We start from the raw sequence: 17,421 nt of genomic DNA on the forward strand, positions 1-17,421 counted from the left end.
ATGTTTTTTATTGTATTAAATTTTTGTTTTCTAATGCCATCAGAATTTTAAACTTGTTAGTAACTTTTTTTTTTCTTTTGTCAAGTTGGAAAATTAATGATGTTGAAGCTAATGATGATCCTGATGCAAATGATGTGGTAGCTATAATACCTCATTTACAACCAGCTACTACTTACGCTGCTTATATGAGGACGTATACAACAGCTTCTGCATTAGTGGGTGCTCAAACTCCAATTATTTATTTTACAACAAAGCCTCACAGTGAGTTGCATATTACTTACCAGTCACCATCTTTTTATTTAAATATTCATATTATGTGCATTTCATTAATACATTCATATACTGGGTGGCCATAATTAAACTGACAGTGCTCAGCTCGATCTATTTGCGAGAATGACGCCACATTTTGTAGGAAGATTAAACAAGACGGGGGGACGAAGGATTCCGGGAAAAAACAAATTAGTTTCAAAAGTCACCGCTAGGGAATATTTGGTGCCATGTAATAGAAAATAGAGTGTTAACAAATGCAAATCAATACGGAAATTACCTTTTATTTTGCATTCAAATGAGGTTCAATGTAGCTGCTGCTGTTGTGGACCACATATTGCACTCTGTGCACAGTATGCACAACAGCAGAAAGTAACATGTCTGCAGGAATCTCCCTTACAGTCCGTGATATGTTATCCTTCAACGTAGCCAGGTCCTGGACCACTCCTTGATAGATCTCGAACTTAAGGTAACCCCATAGCCAGAAGTCGCATGGAGTAAGATCAGGCGACCGAGGTGGCCATGCAGTTGGAAAGTAGCGGCTAATAACTCTTGCATTTGTGAATTTCTGTTGTAGCATCTGTTGCACCCGTACAGCAACGTGTGGAGGTGCTCCATCTTGCATGAAAATGATTTCTCCCAGGTATTGTCTTTGCTGAAGTGCCGGAATGACAAAGCTGTTCAACCTGTGGCGATATTTCTCTCCGGTAACAGAACAGGTTTCCGGTTCTGTCGGGGTAATGTTCTTATAGAATTTGATCAGTAACGCACGCTTTACTAAAGAAGGAGACATTGCACATAAACTTTCAGTCCTATTGATTCGAAACGTAACACGTTGCCTTTTAAAGCAGCTGGCACTCTACGAATGGATGTAACGTGAAATTTGAATAAAGAACTTCATCTTCTGCTCAGCGTACGTGATATTGCAGATCACGAGACTTTATCGGTGTGTTTATGTAGATTTTACACTTTTCTAAAAGTGTTGCCATATTGCATTTGAACTAAATCAGAAAATGTGCATAATAAAAGTTAATTTTATTCCGTATTAATTTGCATTTGTTAGCACTCTATTTTCTATTACATGGAGCCAAATATTCCCCTAGCGGTGACTTTTGGAACTAATTTGTTTTTTCGCGGAATCCTTCGTCCCCCGTCTTGTTTAATCTTCCTACAAAATGTGGGGTCATTTTCGCAAATAGATCATGCTATAGAACACTTTGAGCACTGTCAGTTTAATTATGGCAACCCGGTATTTTATTTATTTTAGTATTTATGTGTTTGATATATTTTGTAGAGATACAGTACAAAGTCTGTAATCCGGACTCGCCGAGACTTCCGCGATTCTGGATTAAGGGTTTATCCGGATTTTAGATCATCAATTTCAATTTGGTAAGATGGCATGCAGAAATTATACAATTAAAAATATGAAACCATAATTTATGAAATAAAGAGCAATTATGATCTAAAAAGGTATCAAAATTTACAAAAAAAAAAAAAAAAAAAGCTTAATATTTATTTGTTTACTTTATTAAACATTTCTCTCAATGTAAGTTGTTTAAGTTGCTTCGTTTTTGTGCTAATACTTTCTCTTTAATTCTATTAACAGACATAATTTCTTGTTCAGTTACAAAGTTCCATTGTTCAAGTCCTGTACTTGCTGTGTCAAGAATGCCGACTAATTCATCAATCGAATTTTTTTCATTTTCAATAACCTCTCTGTCACTTTCTTCACTATTGGAAGCCATATTTTCTGGATCTAGAACCATACTACAGATTTTGCCGTCTGTTAATTGATTGATGATTGGGGCATTGCCATCGCAATGAAAAACTTGTTATTATCATCTTCATTTATTACTGCTTCTCCACATTTCTTTACAAAATCTAATAACTGGAAAATTTCACCTTTAGTTTGCAGTGTTTGAAAACCTTAAAATTCACGGTTCCAGTGTCATACTCCTCACATAATTTTGAGACGAATATGCCTTTATCCACTTTTTGCAGCAATTCCACTTTTTGTTTGATGGGCATCGAAACATGCTTTCACTTTGTAGATCCTTTGGCAGCTCCAGAATTGGAAATTCTTTTTGACATAATCAAAAGTTCAAGCTTAATTTTTATAAAATTGCTATAACAGTCTGCAAAAAATAATAAGCCAGATCCAATTAGAAGATTAAGGAACAGCCCAATCTGCAACATTAACTGAAATGCCTTAGAATCAGTAAAGATAATTTTAGCCTAGCTTATAACGTCTGTTATACATTAAACTCACATGTGTAATTGCATTACGCGCATGCATAAAGCATACAAAAAAAAAGTTTGTGGCTTTCAGGTCCGGATTTTAGATCATTCCAGATGATAGATGTCCGGATTACGGACTTTGTACTGTATTTTCTTTTCCAGTAAAATTTAAAATGTATATCATCTGCTTAAAGATTTCTGTACAGCTTTATAAATATAAAGCTGCATATTTATATTCTAAAAAGATATTTTTTTTTAATATAAAGCTGCATATTTATATTCTAAAAAGATATTTTTTTTTTTTTTTTTTTTTTTTTTTTTTTTTAAGTGAAACATGTATAGAGATCAAGAGAACTAAAATTTATAAAAGTGTATAATAATCCATTTTTAAGGGAACTGCAATCTGAGTGGTGGGAAGGGAAAGTGGAGCAATAAAGATTGAGAACCATGTATATATAGCAAGAGCCATGTATAAATGTTTGATAAAAACAAAAGGGATTTATCTGTATTAAAATAAAAGTGTAAAATGGTAGAAATAAAATATAAACATAAGAACTGTTTTTTAAAAAGTTTCAAGGAGCTTGGGAAAAAAAGTAAATGTGCAGTTATTTTCCTGATTAAAATATTTATCATAGTATGTCACTGGTTATTATATGCCTTTGTCATGCATGCATTGTCATTTGACTATTCAGTCAAACTGTTGTAGAATTTAAGGATAATCGCCAAGGATTTCCTTCTATAATGTTTCTTATTATGGACATACTTTTATTCTCTTGAAGCATTTGGTACCATTTGTGTGAAGCACTATCAGTTTTATTATTTGTTTAACAGCTTCAACAAAATCTACGATGAATTTCAGCTGCATTTGTGTGACATGAGAATCAATTCCATTAGACATTTAAACATGAAACATGATTGTTATACGAATAGAAGTGAGTATAAAGAAGAGCTACTAAGATAGTTGTTTTGGTTTGAATAAACACTTTTCTATGCCTCTGAATGGCAATACAAAAATCAGTAGAAGTGCATTGAGAAGAGTCCAACAGCGGTCGATGCTAAATCCCCAAATGTGCAGGGAGGTCACGTTGTCTTAACTTTATGCATAAGCCGACATCACAACGAAGCTTCGCCCAGTATCAACAACTTCGGTGGATGTAAACATACTTGCATAGTTCACAACATTAATTCAAGAAATCTGAAATAAGTCCTTGTCGATATCTGTGAATATGTTATGTCTGAACGATTTTGAGCAATCTGCAAGTTAATGCCTTTGTTATGTTCTCCGTATAAGTAAGCAAAAGAATAATTAGTGATATTTTTTTAGTTTAGTATATTATGGAAAATGTAGTGTAGGTAAAAAATCTTCAGAAAGATGCTCTAATATAAGATTTATTTTTAATAAAACTGATTCATTCACACTGGTTCGTACTTGCATTATACCTTAAATAGACCTAAAGCTATCCGGGGTTCGAATTTGAGTTGAACAATTTGAAAATTCAACAGTTTTATGCACTTAGACAGGCGTAAACTTTTTTTTAATTATTCTGCTGATTTCTAATTTTTCCATGGTACAATTGCTTCGTCAAGTTCACTAATGAAGCTGAAGTTAGCCAAATTTGTTAGCCAAAGTTAAGTTTTAAGCCAAAGTTAACCTATTATCCCCTTCAAAGAATATTCAGAAAAAACTGGGATTATCGTAACTTTACAATAAGATTAATAATTTAATTCACTATGGAACAGTGTTTGAATAAGAGCATAAAAATAAATAAATAAATAGTATTATATGTTATTTTGTAATCAGACCAGAAGAATAGAGTCTTAAGATTTTTGAACATGCCAACCAACTGCCTTTCTATATATATGCTATTTTTTTCTCGTATCACATCATTCATCATCATCTGCAAACTTGTGAATAAAATTTATATAGCTACTACTAAAACATCTGGGTGTTTTATTGGATTTATGATGCTTGTATAATAACAGATTCTTGTGGATAAATATCTGACTCTCGTAGCATTTCATAATGGTATTAACACCATCAGAAACTAAATTACTTTGCTGCAGGCAAACTGAGATTTTTGTTTGATTGCTTTCAAAATCAATAAGTTTTTTGCAAAATATAGGCCCCCTTTATTTTTACCCAGTTTTAAGTACTTTAATTTCTTTGCCAGTACACCAAAGTTTAAAAAAACGTAGCCGGTTTTCATTTTCTTATTTCAAACATCCAACAAATACATAAATAAAAAATTATTGAAAGCTGAAATTAGGTGCATTTGAGTTCATTATATGATGCAATTAAAAATTAAAATGAGCAAAATTTCAGGCAAACATCTTGTAAATACTGTTTGCATCATTATCACATTTGTCAAACAAGACGCTCACAAGTGTTAAAAAAAGTCAAACACGATGTTCATATTAAAATTTTTATGCTCATTTTTTCTCTAATAAGTATCTTTTTAAAATGACAGCATACTTTTATCATGCATCATAATAGTATGAGTGAAACTGTAGCAATTAATAAATATCACATTTTATATGTGGTCCTCAACACACTTTTGTTTCGCAGTACTGTTATACTTTTGTGGAACACCGCATCAATCGAATTTTTTTTTTATTTTCACTAACTTCTCTGTCACCACATTCATGTCTTTATCCATTTTTTGCAGCAATTCCACTTTTTGTTTGATGGACATCGAAACATACTTTCGTTTTGTAGATCCTTTGGGAGCTCCAGCATCGGAAATTCTATTTGACATAATCGAAAGTTCAAGTTTACTTTTATAAAATTGCTCTTACAGTCTGCAAAAAATAATAAGCCGGATCCAATTCGAAGATTAAGGTACAACGCAATCATCACATTAACTGAAATAGATAATTTTGCTTATACCGTCTGTTATACATAAAACGTGCACGCGAAAACGTATTCTGCGCTTGCGCACACGCATATGCGCAGTCGTAAAGGTCTTATGCGCATGCGTAAACGCCTATGCGCAGAAAGTTTTTAGCTTTGAGGTCCGGATTATAGATCATTCCGGATTATGGGTGTCCGAATTAACGACTTTTGACTGTAGTTAAATAAATATAACAAATTCTGCAAAAAAATGGTTTTTGGTATATAAAGAATTTCTTCAAATTTTGTACATCCCAAACAGGTATTTTATCCCTTTTGTCATCTAATCTTGGCTAGCTTATGTAAAGTAACATAACAAAACATTTTACATCACACAAGCAGTCAATCTCTTCAAAAGTTAAGGATTCAGAATTTCAAAATTTATTTAAAAAAAAAAAAAAGAGACTAAGCATTGGCGCAATGTTATTAAAAGAATTATCTATGCCATTCAGTTTTTAGCCAAGCAAATCTTAGCCTTTCGTCGTTCAAGTAACAAGTTATTCAAAAGAAATGATAATTTTTATGTGTCTAGAAATGATCACAATATTTGACCCTGTAATGTCTCTATATATTAATAAAAAACTATTCTTCGTTACCTTGAAGATAAAATTCAAACTCAAACAATTAGCTTAGTAATGAATAATATAAAGCAAATTATTTTAAGTAAGGTCAAACAGGCAAAGTATTTTTCTATTTTACTTGATTGTACCCCTGATGCCAGCCATCAAGAGCAGTTATTAATTTGTATGAGATATCTTAATTTAGAAAATACAGACATGAGTATTTAAGAAAGGTTTTTAGTATCTTGTGTTTCAACAGATAGACAGGTGAATGACGAACAGCATTCTTATAAAAGACTTTAGAGAGAAATGGTTTAGATATTAGTAATTTACATAGCCAAGAATACGACAATAGTTCAAACATGACAGGTAAAACGTTTTCGGTAAAATGCTCAAACCGTTGCTTTTCGGAATTAAAAAGTTAACCCAAGTTTAACATACACTTGTAACTGCACTTACCTTTTTACTTCCTTGTACGAAGTAAAAAGGAAGTATTGTAATTGCGAAAAGTTTCAGGCAGCATATTTCAACGAAAATATCCATTTTGACCGCTATCGAATGCAATTTAACGATGTTTTCCCGTGATATCTGTACGTAAGGACAGAATAAAAGACTCGTTTCCTCCAAAAAAATTATAAAACTGCTTCAAAATTAATTCTGAAGAGAATTTTTTGTGGCGTCTGTACGAACGTATGTACGTACGTACGTGCGTACGTATCTCGCATAATTCAAAAACGAGTAGCCTCAGAACGTTGAAATTTTGTATATAGGACTGCTATAACATGTAGATGTGCACCTCGTATTTTGGTTGCAATCGGCCGCACTAAACGTATATAAATGTATTTATATATATATCCACTGTGTTACCCGGCTCAGTGATCTCAGTTTCTTTACTCGTATATGTTTGTAAATTGTACATTTTTTGCTTTAAAAATGATTGAATTATGTTGTTTTTATCTTCCGGTTAAGGTTTTTATGCCTTTAGTAAATCTGTATGCAATATTTTTAGAATTATCAACAATTTTAAAGTTGTTTAAGTGCCGCTAAGCCTTTTTTTTTCTTTTTTTATGGTGGCCATTGATTGTTTACATTTGAAACAGCAGACTAGTGGATTTGTTGCCAATTTGAGAAACTTAGCTTCGCAACAACAAAGATAACGCCTTCATTTATTATTGCGAATTAAATCATGCTTAATACTTTCGGGAATTTTTTCGAGGAAATAAGTGTTTAAGATTTACTTTGTTATTTTTAATATAGATATTTTGAGTTTTTATGTATTTTTGCCTTCTCGCGAAGTGAGAACTGAATTAATTGAATGAGAAATACTCAATCGTCTGGAAAAACTGTTTCTTTTTTGTTTTGTGTGCTTAATTTCTTTTATACATCATTCTAGCTTTATTATAGTATTTGAATAGAACATGTGGCAACGATTAGATAATTCTATTCTTTAAATGGTATAAATTTTGTGCATTATGAGTTATAATATGAACGAAATATAATACTGATAAATGAATCTAGCGCCAAAGTGTCGCTATGGTAAACAAATACCGTAATTTCGGGAAGAAACGCCGTGGCGTTTATGTGTTTAAAACTTAAATTTTCAGCGGGTGCGGCGTTTAGGTGCACTAAAAATAAAATGTTTCCTATGATGGTCATTGTACATAGTTTGGATGGCCTTGTCATTGTGCATAGACTGGTGCTATTCCCACACAAAAGACCACTCAGTTGCTTTTTGGGAACTTTATTTTGTTTACATTCTTTCCCTTGAAGGGACCTACATGCCTTATTCACCCTAAACGAGATCTCAGAACAATAACATTCTTCCCCCTTTCAAATCAACATTCTCATCAGTTTGAATAGTCTCTCTTCTTTGCTATTCGATGAATCTTCCAGGACCCATCCTCTCCCCACACCTGCCTTTTCTGCAATTTTTTTCAAAGGCGGACACGACACCAACTGCCTCGCAATAACGAACTCTGATGTATTTCCCCTTCAGCATGAATGGATTTTTCTTGGCATTCTGCCAAATACAGATCCCATCAGTTTGGGTACAAGTACTTGTTGGATAGTTTTTAAGTAAGAAGGGAGCGGAAAATTTTTGAAAATGTCTCTAAACGGCACAGAAGCTATACATTTCTTACCTTTAATTTATTTTTGAGTTATGGTTTCATTTCATGCATTTTTCTTAACTGGTATGTCATATATCAGGACTTAGGTTGAGCTTTTGCATCTATATGGCCCACGACGATGTCACGCGCAATTTAATCTATTGTGGCGTTTCTGTATAATTTTAATTTTTTTCCCGCCATTTTTCTCGAGTGCGGCGTTTACGCTGATGCGGCCTTTCTTCCGGAAATTACGGTACTAGAGTGAATTTTAAAGAATGTATTTATTCTATTGTGGTTTATGAGCTGTCGGCGAAGTAGATTTAATTCAATCCAATAAGTTTAAATGAAATGCAAGAAAAAATGCATATAATTTAATATTCCGTACAAGAAGGTCATGTGGTGTACGCATCAGATTTTTTTATGTAGAAAAACAATAACAAGTAATCACAAAAACGATAAATGTTTCACAAATTACTACTATTGCAACAGTAGACAGAAATTAAGGATTAAGCAATTTGTCGAATGTGTCTACTCTTACATATGCATCACGTATTTTCACGTTCAATTAAGACAGAAGAAAACACCAGAGACAAACTCCTGCTGTGGTTATAACTTTCGTTCAAATAAGACAGTGTGCTAGGAGGAAGGGCCACTCAGACCTGATAAGCTCGAGGCTCCCTTAACACAGTTAAACTACCCAACCCTAGAGGCAATCCAAGAGGTAGCTAACCGGTCGAGCCGACGAGCTGAGATTCAGTCGACAGGAATACTTAGCAACTCACATTCCACGTTCCTATTCTGGAGGGATGGTAAAAACATCTGCTATCAAAAGGGATCCCAATGTCAGACAGCAGAATGAAACACTTAAACACTGTCAGACAGACCGGGCCAGCAATCCGGCCTGCTAGCACTGCGTCATCATATACAGATGTCGGCCTAAGGTGCCCCCCGGGGAACCATGGAAGGATATGAATATGGAGTTTTGAGGCTCCAGGCACCCATTGGAAACCTCAAGCAGTTTAAAGGCTCGCTGAATTCGCCAACTCCACCAATGGGGGTGTTTCACCCCAGACAACCATGAATATTTGACTATATAGTTCAACCACAACTAGACAAGAACGCCATATGGCCCCTGTTGAGCTTGAAATAGCCATCACTTGCAATGACTCTAGTCCTATGGAGACTGATTTTAAACACCCGTGGCCGAGACTGCCTAAATACAGATCCTAATCAGTTGCTTCCTGGTTTTTACCTGAGTTGACCCCCGAGGAGTATACAAATAAAATAAGAATTTTCCTGTTCAGACAAGCAGTGAGACTGCTTGTTTTAATGATTGCACGGCGGCTTGAGCACCGACCTCCAACAACAGTATGAACTTGCTTTTGAATTGCTTGATGCAGCTTGAATGCTGCAGATTAGATGTTAAATAGATTTCAGTTAAATAGATTTCAGATTAGATTAATTTGGTTTGGTATTCTTATAAATTCCTTTTCAAACTAGATTGAATGTTGAACTTTGTTAGGTATGCCGTGTCATTATTGCCTTTTGTACATTTTGGAACATCATTTGAGCCTGGACTAGAATTAAGAAGAAAACTTAATGATTATTTGAAGAGTATTTTAGACGAATCATAACTGTCGAGATTTTAATTCCATTAAATAGTTGGATGTACATCTGAAAAGAGAAGAACCTTTATTTACAGTAAAACTGGAAAAAGTAAGAGCTAGTCAAAAATGCTCAATTACAAAACTTATCTGTAAAATAGATAAGAATATTGAAGAAAATAAGCCAGTGATTAATTTAAAGTCATTATTAAATCGGTTGAGCACATAAATTGAAATTACCAAATGAACTGATAATTCTACACTGAAAGAAACAGATTTAAAGAATTTTGATGCAGAAATGAATTCTATAGTAGAGTATCACGAAAATTTATTAGATCGCAAGAGTAACTTAGTTGTTAAAATAGAAGAATTATCAGAAAGTACTAGAGATTATAATTCTAATGAAGGAATAAATGGGTCCAGCTCTAATTAGGTTCCAAATTGAAAGACCGAAACTTCATCTGTAAAATTACCTAAATAAATGACTATAAATAATTTTTTTGGTGATGGCAGGAATTTTAGAGTCAGTGTGAAGCAGCTATCTCTAACAATAATTCATTATCAAAGTAAATAAATTAAATTACTTAACCCTTTGACTGCTTAAAAGGTGTTTAAACGTTTTCAGAGTTTCCTTTAAAAATGCTTAAGATGTGTTTACATGAATTTCAAATCGCACGAAAAATGTTTAAGACGTGTATACACGAAGCCCAGATTTGACCAAAATTGCTTAAGACGTGTTTAGACCATGCGATCTGGTCTTCTTTTCCCTGCCTTTCTGCAGACGCTGTCAGTTGACACAAAGCTTTTAATAGGGTGTGAAGTCTGTTTGAAAATAACACTTTACGGAAAAGCCCTGAGAGTGAAAATCACTGTCAGACAGCAGGTGTGTGTTATCTTTCTGACGACTGCAAGCTTGGGAATGAAGATAAATCATTTTACAACAGTTTGCCTTATGATTATTTATACAAATGAAAGTCAAACAGAACCGCTTGTTGTTATAGTACATTACCGAAATTTAGAAGAAACAGGAAGAAATAACAATTGTAACTTAAGATGTACATTTTAATAAACCATATATCAGCGCCGGACTTAGCATTTTTCCTAGGCGGGGCAAAATCTTAAAACTGCCACCCTCACTTATCTTCCTTTAAGTTTCTCTAACAAATTTCAATTTTTTTTTAAATAAACATAGAAATAGCTAAGGTTTGAGATAAAATGTAAAATCCATTTTATACAAAGGAATTCTTTATGTGCCATTTTTGTTATAAAAAAAATATACATAACAAATTGTTTAGTTTGTTTACTTATGGCAAAGCATAAGAGGGCTATCTGCCTAAGAAAAGAGATGCCTTTGCTGAGGGCTTTTGAAGAGTAATGGGCTTGTATGCAAATAACGCATGAATGAAACGACAGAAACGTCCATGGAGCCAGCAAATTCGCCGGGATTCTAACCCCTGACCGAACTACCAGTGTTCAGAGTTTACTGCTCTGCCGCTGGAGGCCCGACATACGGTGTATTTAATTATGGCAAAGCACACTAGGGCTATCTGCCTAAGGGGAGGAATGCCTTCGTGGAGTACTTTCTAAAGGAAACTGGCTCATATACACGTTACACATGAGGAAAACCACGAAAACACCCATGCAGCCAGCCCATTCACGGGATTCGAACCTCGAACCGAACTACCAGTGTTCAGCGACTTTACGCTCGGCTGCTGGTGGGCGGAGGCCCAACATACATATCAAAAGTTACACGGATAAAAACCGTGCGAACCCTCCTAATGCAGCTGTCTCTCCGGTGCAATGAAATAATCAAATTTACATTTTCCCTTAAATAGGCATTTTTTCAATATTTGCAGCAATAGTTACTCATACTAATAAATGATACTAATAGAAAACGATTCAATACAAAACACTAAAATAGTTCATCACAGTACAAAAATGGGAATCCCACATTATTAAATAATTAAAAATTTCATGTAAACAAATATAAGCAAATTACAAATCACTGATGCAATGAATTGAATAATTTTATACCAATTTCTCTATACTAACAGTAACTTTAACCTAGCACGTTAAAATTCGCAATAACGCCTTTATGTAAACTACTCAAGAACACTATTATCGTCCTCACACAGCTCGATAACATAATAAACCAGCTTGATAACATATATTTATATATTCAAAATATTTACATATTCTCACTATTTTTGCACTGTAATAATCAAATTTACATAGAAATTCTCTGAAATATGCAATTTTGAAATATTTGCAACAATAACTAGCCAAACTAATGGAAAATGGTTCAGTCCTAAATACTAAAGCAGTTCAGGATAGTACAAAAAATAGGAATGACACATTACTAATTAATATCTGAAACATATATATACAAGTTACAAATCACGAATGCAATGGATTCAGTAATTAACACACCAATTTCTCGAAATAACCAGTGATTTTAACCTAGCACTTTAAAATTTCATTTCACTATAACGCCTTTATGTAGACTACTCAAGAACTCTACTATAGTCCTCACACAACCCGATAACAGTATAAATATTTACATATTCACACAAAAGAAAGAGCTCTTGGTTTGTATGTTATGGCAAAGTACCCGAATGATATCTGCCTCAGCCAACTTGTTCGCCTGCGATTGAACCTAGCGTACAGCGGTTTTCAATTCGGTCACTAGTAGGAGCAAATTTTCAAGATAAACTGGCTCGTATTCATGTTACATATGAGGAAAAGCCACGAAAACTGTCATGCAACCAAATCATTCTCTTGAATTTGAAACTTAGGTCAAATTACCAATGTTTAATGACTTTACCGCTTGATCGCTGGTGAACACACAGCTCTTGAAATTAATCTTATGAAATGCTGTGTGTTGAACAATATATTAAAGAAGATAGAAGGTACAATATTAGTAAGCGCAAAAGTGCGCTGAATATATATTTACATAATTAAGACATAATAACACGCCGAATAAATACTAATTCAGAAGTCAAACAACAAAAATCAGCGTTATATTTACAAAATTTTCACAGGACTAGTTTCGATGGTTTTACCGAACCACCATCTTCAGCTGCAAAACCGCAAATGAACAAGATAGGAAATAATGATTAGATAAGATAAGAAAGCCTGGACAAGAATAAGCAAGTGGCGCCATCTGTTGGTGAAACCAGAACTAAAACATAATTTCTTTAAAGGCCGAAAGCAAATTTGGATTGGAATTAGGATCGTTAACTAGAACAGAAAGATTTTTATGAATGTGAAATGCCTCTAGAAAATCCAATTCTCCAATGGAAGATGTTTTTTGAATAATTTTGGCAGCAGAAAAACTGAAAGTGTGGTTTTCGGACCAACAATGTTGAGCAACAGAAGACTTCTGTGTTTCCTTTTTTCTAACATATGCCTCATGTTCCTTGATGCAAAATTTTAAGGCTCTCTTAGTTTGGCCAATGTAAATCAAACCACACTGGCAAGGAATCCTATAAATACCCCAGGAATTCATATCCGGAATGGGGTCCTTGAGTATGGAACTCGGAATTTTATTGATGGGAGAATAAACAACCCGAAAGTTAAATTTCTGCAAAATCTGTGCAACTTTATAGCTAATTGATGGAAAGAAGGGAATGACAACAGAATTTTTATAATCTCCTAAAACAAGAGTGTGCCTTTTAGTGTGTTGAGATGAGAATTTTTTAACTGCTTGATTAATAATGTTGGGTGGAAAGCCCCTGTCAATAGCTATTGCTTTTAAATACTTTAGTTCTTCATCAAGGGCTAGTTTGGAGGAGCAAACTTGAAGAGCACGGAAAACATAGGAATAAAATGAAGCTAACTTTTGTTTAGTCGGATGACATGATTTAAAGTGTGGTGGAAGGCAAACCGATGAAGGTTTACGGTAAACCGTGAGTGAACTGAATAGCAGGATCAATAGAATTCATTGTTGAAAGAACTTTATTTAAATCATCTTTATTACCTTCAAACAGAGTAAAAGTATTGTCTATGTAGTGGAACCATGCTGGGAAGTTTAAAGTTTCAAACAATTTTGATTCATAATAATGCATGTAGATATCAGCCAGGATGGGACTGAGGGGGCTTCCCATGGCTAATCCCTCTTTGCTTGTAATATTTATTTTGGAAAACAAAATGTGTTTGTTTCAAACAGAGTTGAGTGAGAGAAATTAGCTCATCAATTTCGATGCAAGAGAAATGAAATTCGCGAAGTCTGGTTTCTAGACATCTTAATGCACCCTCCACTGGGACATTGGTGAATAATGATTTTACATCAAAAGAAACCATGAGTAAATTACTAGGAAAAATGTTTTTAACTTTTTTTACAAACTCTATTGAATTTTTTATGGTGTAAATGTTATTGTCTAAGAGAGTTGAAAATCTAGAAACTAAATATTTAGCTAATGGATATGAGGCACTACCTAAATTTGATACAATAGGGCGGAAAGGAATACCACTTTTATGAATTTTGGGAAGAGCATATAATCTGGCACAATTCGCAACAGATGGGATAAGTAAGATATAATAAACCTTTGAAACCAAATCTAACTGCGAGAGAAAGAGTTACATTGCGTGAAATTCATTCTAACCCGGATATTATTATTTCAAAGGCCGACAAAGGTGGCCAGATAGTCGTCATGGATAGGAACACTTACATCGATGGTGTCACTAAACTCTTAAACGAAGGACCATATAATCCGATTCCTAAAGATCCTTCACCTTCGGACTTGTCAAAAATAAAAACTGTGATCAAATCTTCGCATATCATTTCAGGCAACTTAAAACATTCACTTATCCCATCTGTTGCGAATTGTGCCAGATTATATGCTCTTCCCAAAATTCATAAAAGTGTTATTCCTTTCCGCCCTATTGTATCAAATTTAGGTACTGCCTCGTATCCATTAGCTAAATATTTAGTTTCTAGATTTTCAATTCTCTTAGACAATAACATTTACACCATAAAAAATTCAATAAAGTTAAAATCATTTTTCCTAGTAATTTACTCATGGTTTCTTTTGATGTAAAATCATTATTCACCAATGTCCCAGTGGAGAGTGCATTAAGATGTCTAGAAACCAGACTTCGCGAATTTCATTTCTCTTGCGTCGAAATTGATGAGCTAATTTCTCTCACTCAACTCTGTTTGAAACAAACACATTTTGTTTTCCAAAATAAATATTACAAGCAAAGAGGGATTAGCCATGGGAAGCCCCCTCAGTCCCATCCTGGCTGATATCTACATGCATTATTATGAATCAAAATTGTTTGAAACTTTAAACTTCCCAGCATGGTTCCACTACATAGACAATACTTTTACTCTGTTTGAAGGTAATAAAGATGATTTAAATAAAGTTCTTTCAACAATGAATTCTATTGATCCTGCTATTCAGTTCACTCACGGTTTACCGTAAACCTTCATCGGTTTGCCTTCCACCACACTTTAAATCATGTCATCCGACTAAACAAAAGTTAGCTTCATTTTATTCCTATGTTTTCCGTGCTCTTCAAGTTTGCTCCTCCAAACTAGCCCTTGATGAAGAACTAAAGTATTTAAAAGCAATAGCTATTGACAGGGGCTTTCCACCCAACATTATTAATCAAGCAGTTAAAAAATTCTCATCTCAACACACTAAAAGGCACACTCTTGTTTTAGGAGATTATAAAAATTCTGTTGTCATTCCCTTCTTTCCATCAATTAGCTATAAAGTTGCACATATTTTGCAGAAATTTAACTTTCGGGTTGTTTATTCTCCCATCAATAAAATTCCGAGTTCCATACTCAAGGACCCCATTCCGGATATGAATTCCTGGGGTATTTATAGGATTCCTTGCCAGTGTGGCTTGATTTACATTGGCCAAACTAAGAGAGCCTTAAAATTTCGCGTCAAGGAACATGAGGCATATGTTAGAAAAAAGGAAACGCAGAAGTCTTCTGTTGCTCAACATTGTTGGTCCGAAAACCACACTTTCAGTTTTTCTGCTGCCAAAATTATTCAAAAAACATCTTCCATTGGAGAACTGGATTTTCTAGAGGCATTTCACATTCATAAAAATCTTTCTGTTCTAGTTAACGATCCTAATTCCAATCCAAATTTGCCTTCGGCCTTTAAAGAAATTATGTTTTAGTTCTGGTTTCACCAACAGATGGCGCCACTTGCTTATTCTTGTCCAGGCTTTCTTATCTTATCTAATCATTATTTCCTATCTTGTTCATTTGCGGTTTTGCAGCTGAAGATGGTGGTTCGGTAAAACCATCGAAACTAGTCCTGTGAAAATTTTGTAAATATAACGCTGATTTTTGTTGTTTGACTTCTGAAATAGATTTACATATCTGGTAAATTAATTATATTTATCTCTATGCAATCATAAAACATTATATCACAAAAATGTAAAGGAAGAAGAAAATGTAATCAAAATATTAGGAGCATTTGCTATTATTTCCGATATGGCTGAAAATTTTTATAAAAATTGTAAATAAGCTATACTATTAATCACGTTAACTTATATTATAAATAGCGACAGTTAGAGATATTATTAGCATAACTCAGCGTCATCTCTCTCTAAAAATTTATTGAAACCTAAACTGAAAAATAAGATGCATACTAATGATTCATCAACACGAAGACGTCAGAAACATCTTCTGTTAACTAGAGTTATGAGGCAGAACTTTCTTAAAATTATCATTTAAATACAAATTGGGTGAATACATTACAACAATATACAAATTCTAATGTATAGCAAAAAGAAATATATAATGCAAGTTTAAAAAGAAATGGGTGAACAGGACATTAAAAATTTTAAGCGATGAATAGAAGGAAGTTAGAAATTTTTTGTATAATTATAAACGTGTTTCATATGTTCATAATGATTAATTAAACGTGTATGTGTTTAATTAATTTAAATGTGTTTCATTGCATATCGTGAGAGAAGAATTGGAAAACGAAATAAATTTTTTAACATTTCTTATATTTCTTAAAATATGGAGTCTGTAAGAAAGTTAAGTAACTTCAAGTTCAGTGATTAAAAATTGGAAAAGTAAATAACGGCTTTATATGACATATATTATAACAATATTTGTATGAATTTAGAATCGTTTAACAAGCCGAATTTTGGAATTCAATGAAAAGAATTTTAAAATTAGATTAGAACTATTTACTTAAAATGTTGAATTTGAAATTTAAGATCTAAAAAAATTCATAAATATTTATCTAGACAGACAAAAAAAAAAAAAAAAAACTGCGCTACAAATTAATATTAGTACTGTAGTATCTTCTCTTAAATCCGATATTTGATAGGTTGATTTAATATATATAGTAGATATATATATCAGTTTCTTGTAGGTTCATTAATTTATCTGGTTTACATACATCAAAACTGATATATTAAACATTACCTCCAAAGTGAAGTTAAAAGTGGACAAGTAATGTTAAAACTAAATAGGAGAAAATTCAAATTAAATTCGGTTATTACACTTCTTAAAATTACATCAGTGAATATGAATAGTAATTTTAAGAAACACAATAACTCAGTTTAATTTTAATTTTTTCCTATTTAGTTTTTGACATTAATTGACCACTTTTAATTTCAAGAATTGGGAGATAATATTTTAGTACATTAACTATCGCTTTGCAAGATTTTAACTACTTAAGTCCCAAATTTCTTCTTTATTTGATAATTGTCAAAAATAACATATAACAGCTAAAACTTGAAACTTACTGCAACTTAAAAATTTTTTAATT

At 33.3% G+C, this 17,421-nt stretch overlaps 1 protein-coding gene across 4 annotated transcripts in view; it reads left to right on the forward strand.

Annotated features, from left to right (window-relative positions):
- Positions 1–17,421, forward strand: part of LOC118200281 (insulin-like peptide receptor) — a 529,147-nt gene that overhangs the window by 387,113 nt on the left and 124,613 nt on the right. For all 4 annotated transcript variants that reach the window (XM_085818478.1, XM_085818480.1, XM_085818477.1 and 1 more), the window contains one exon: positions 86–261. In XM_085818478.1, the coding sequence (XP_085674604.1) occupies positions 86–261 (176 nt within the window). The remainder of the gene's footprint in view (positions 1–85; positions 262–17,421) is intronic.

The sequence above is a fragment of the Stegodyphus dumicola genome, chromosome 6 (genome assembly GCF_044657685.1).
Source record: "Stegodyphus dumicola isolate Sdum_Otavi_A_Nest chromosome 6, ASM4465768v1".
Taxonomy (NCBI): domain Eukaryota; kingdom Metazoa; phylum Arthropoda; class Arachnida; order Araneae; family Eresidae; genus Stegodyphus; species Stegodyphus dumicola.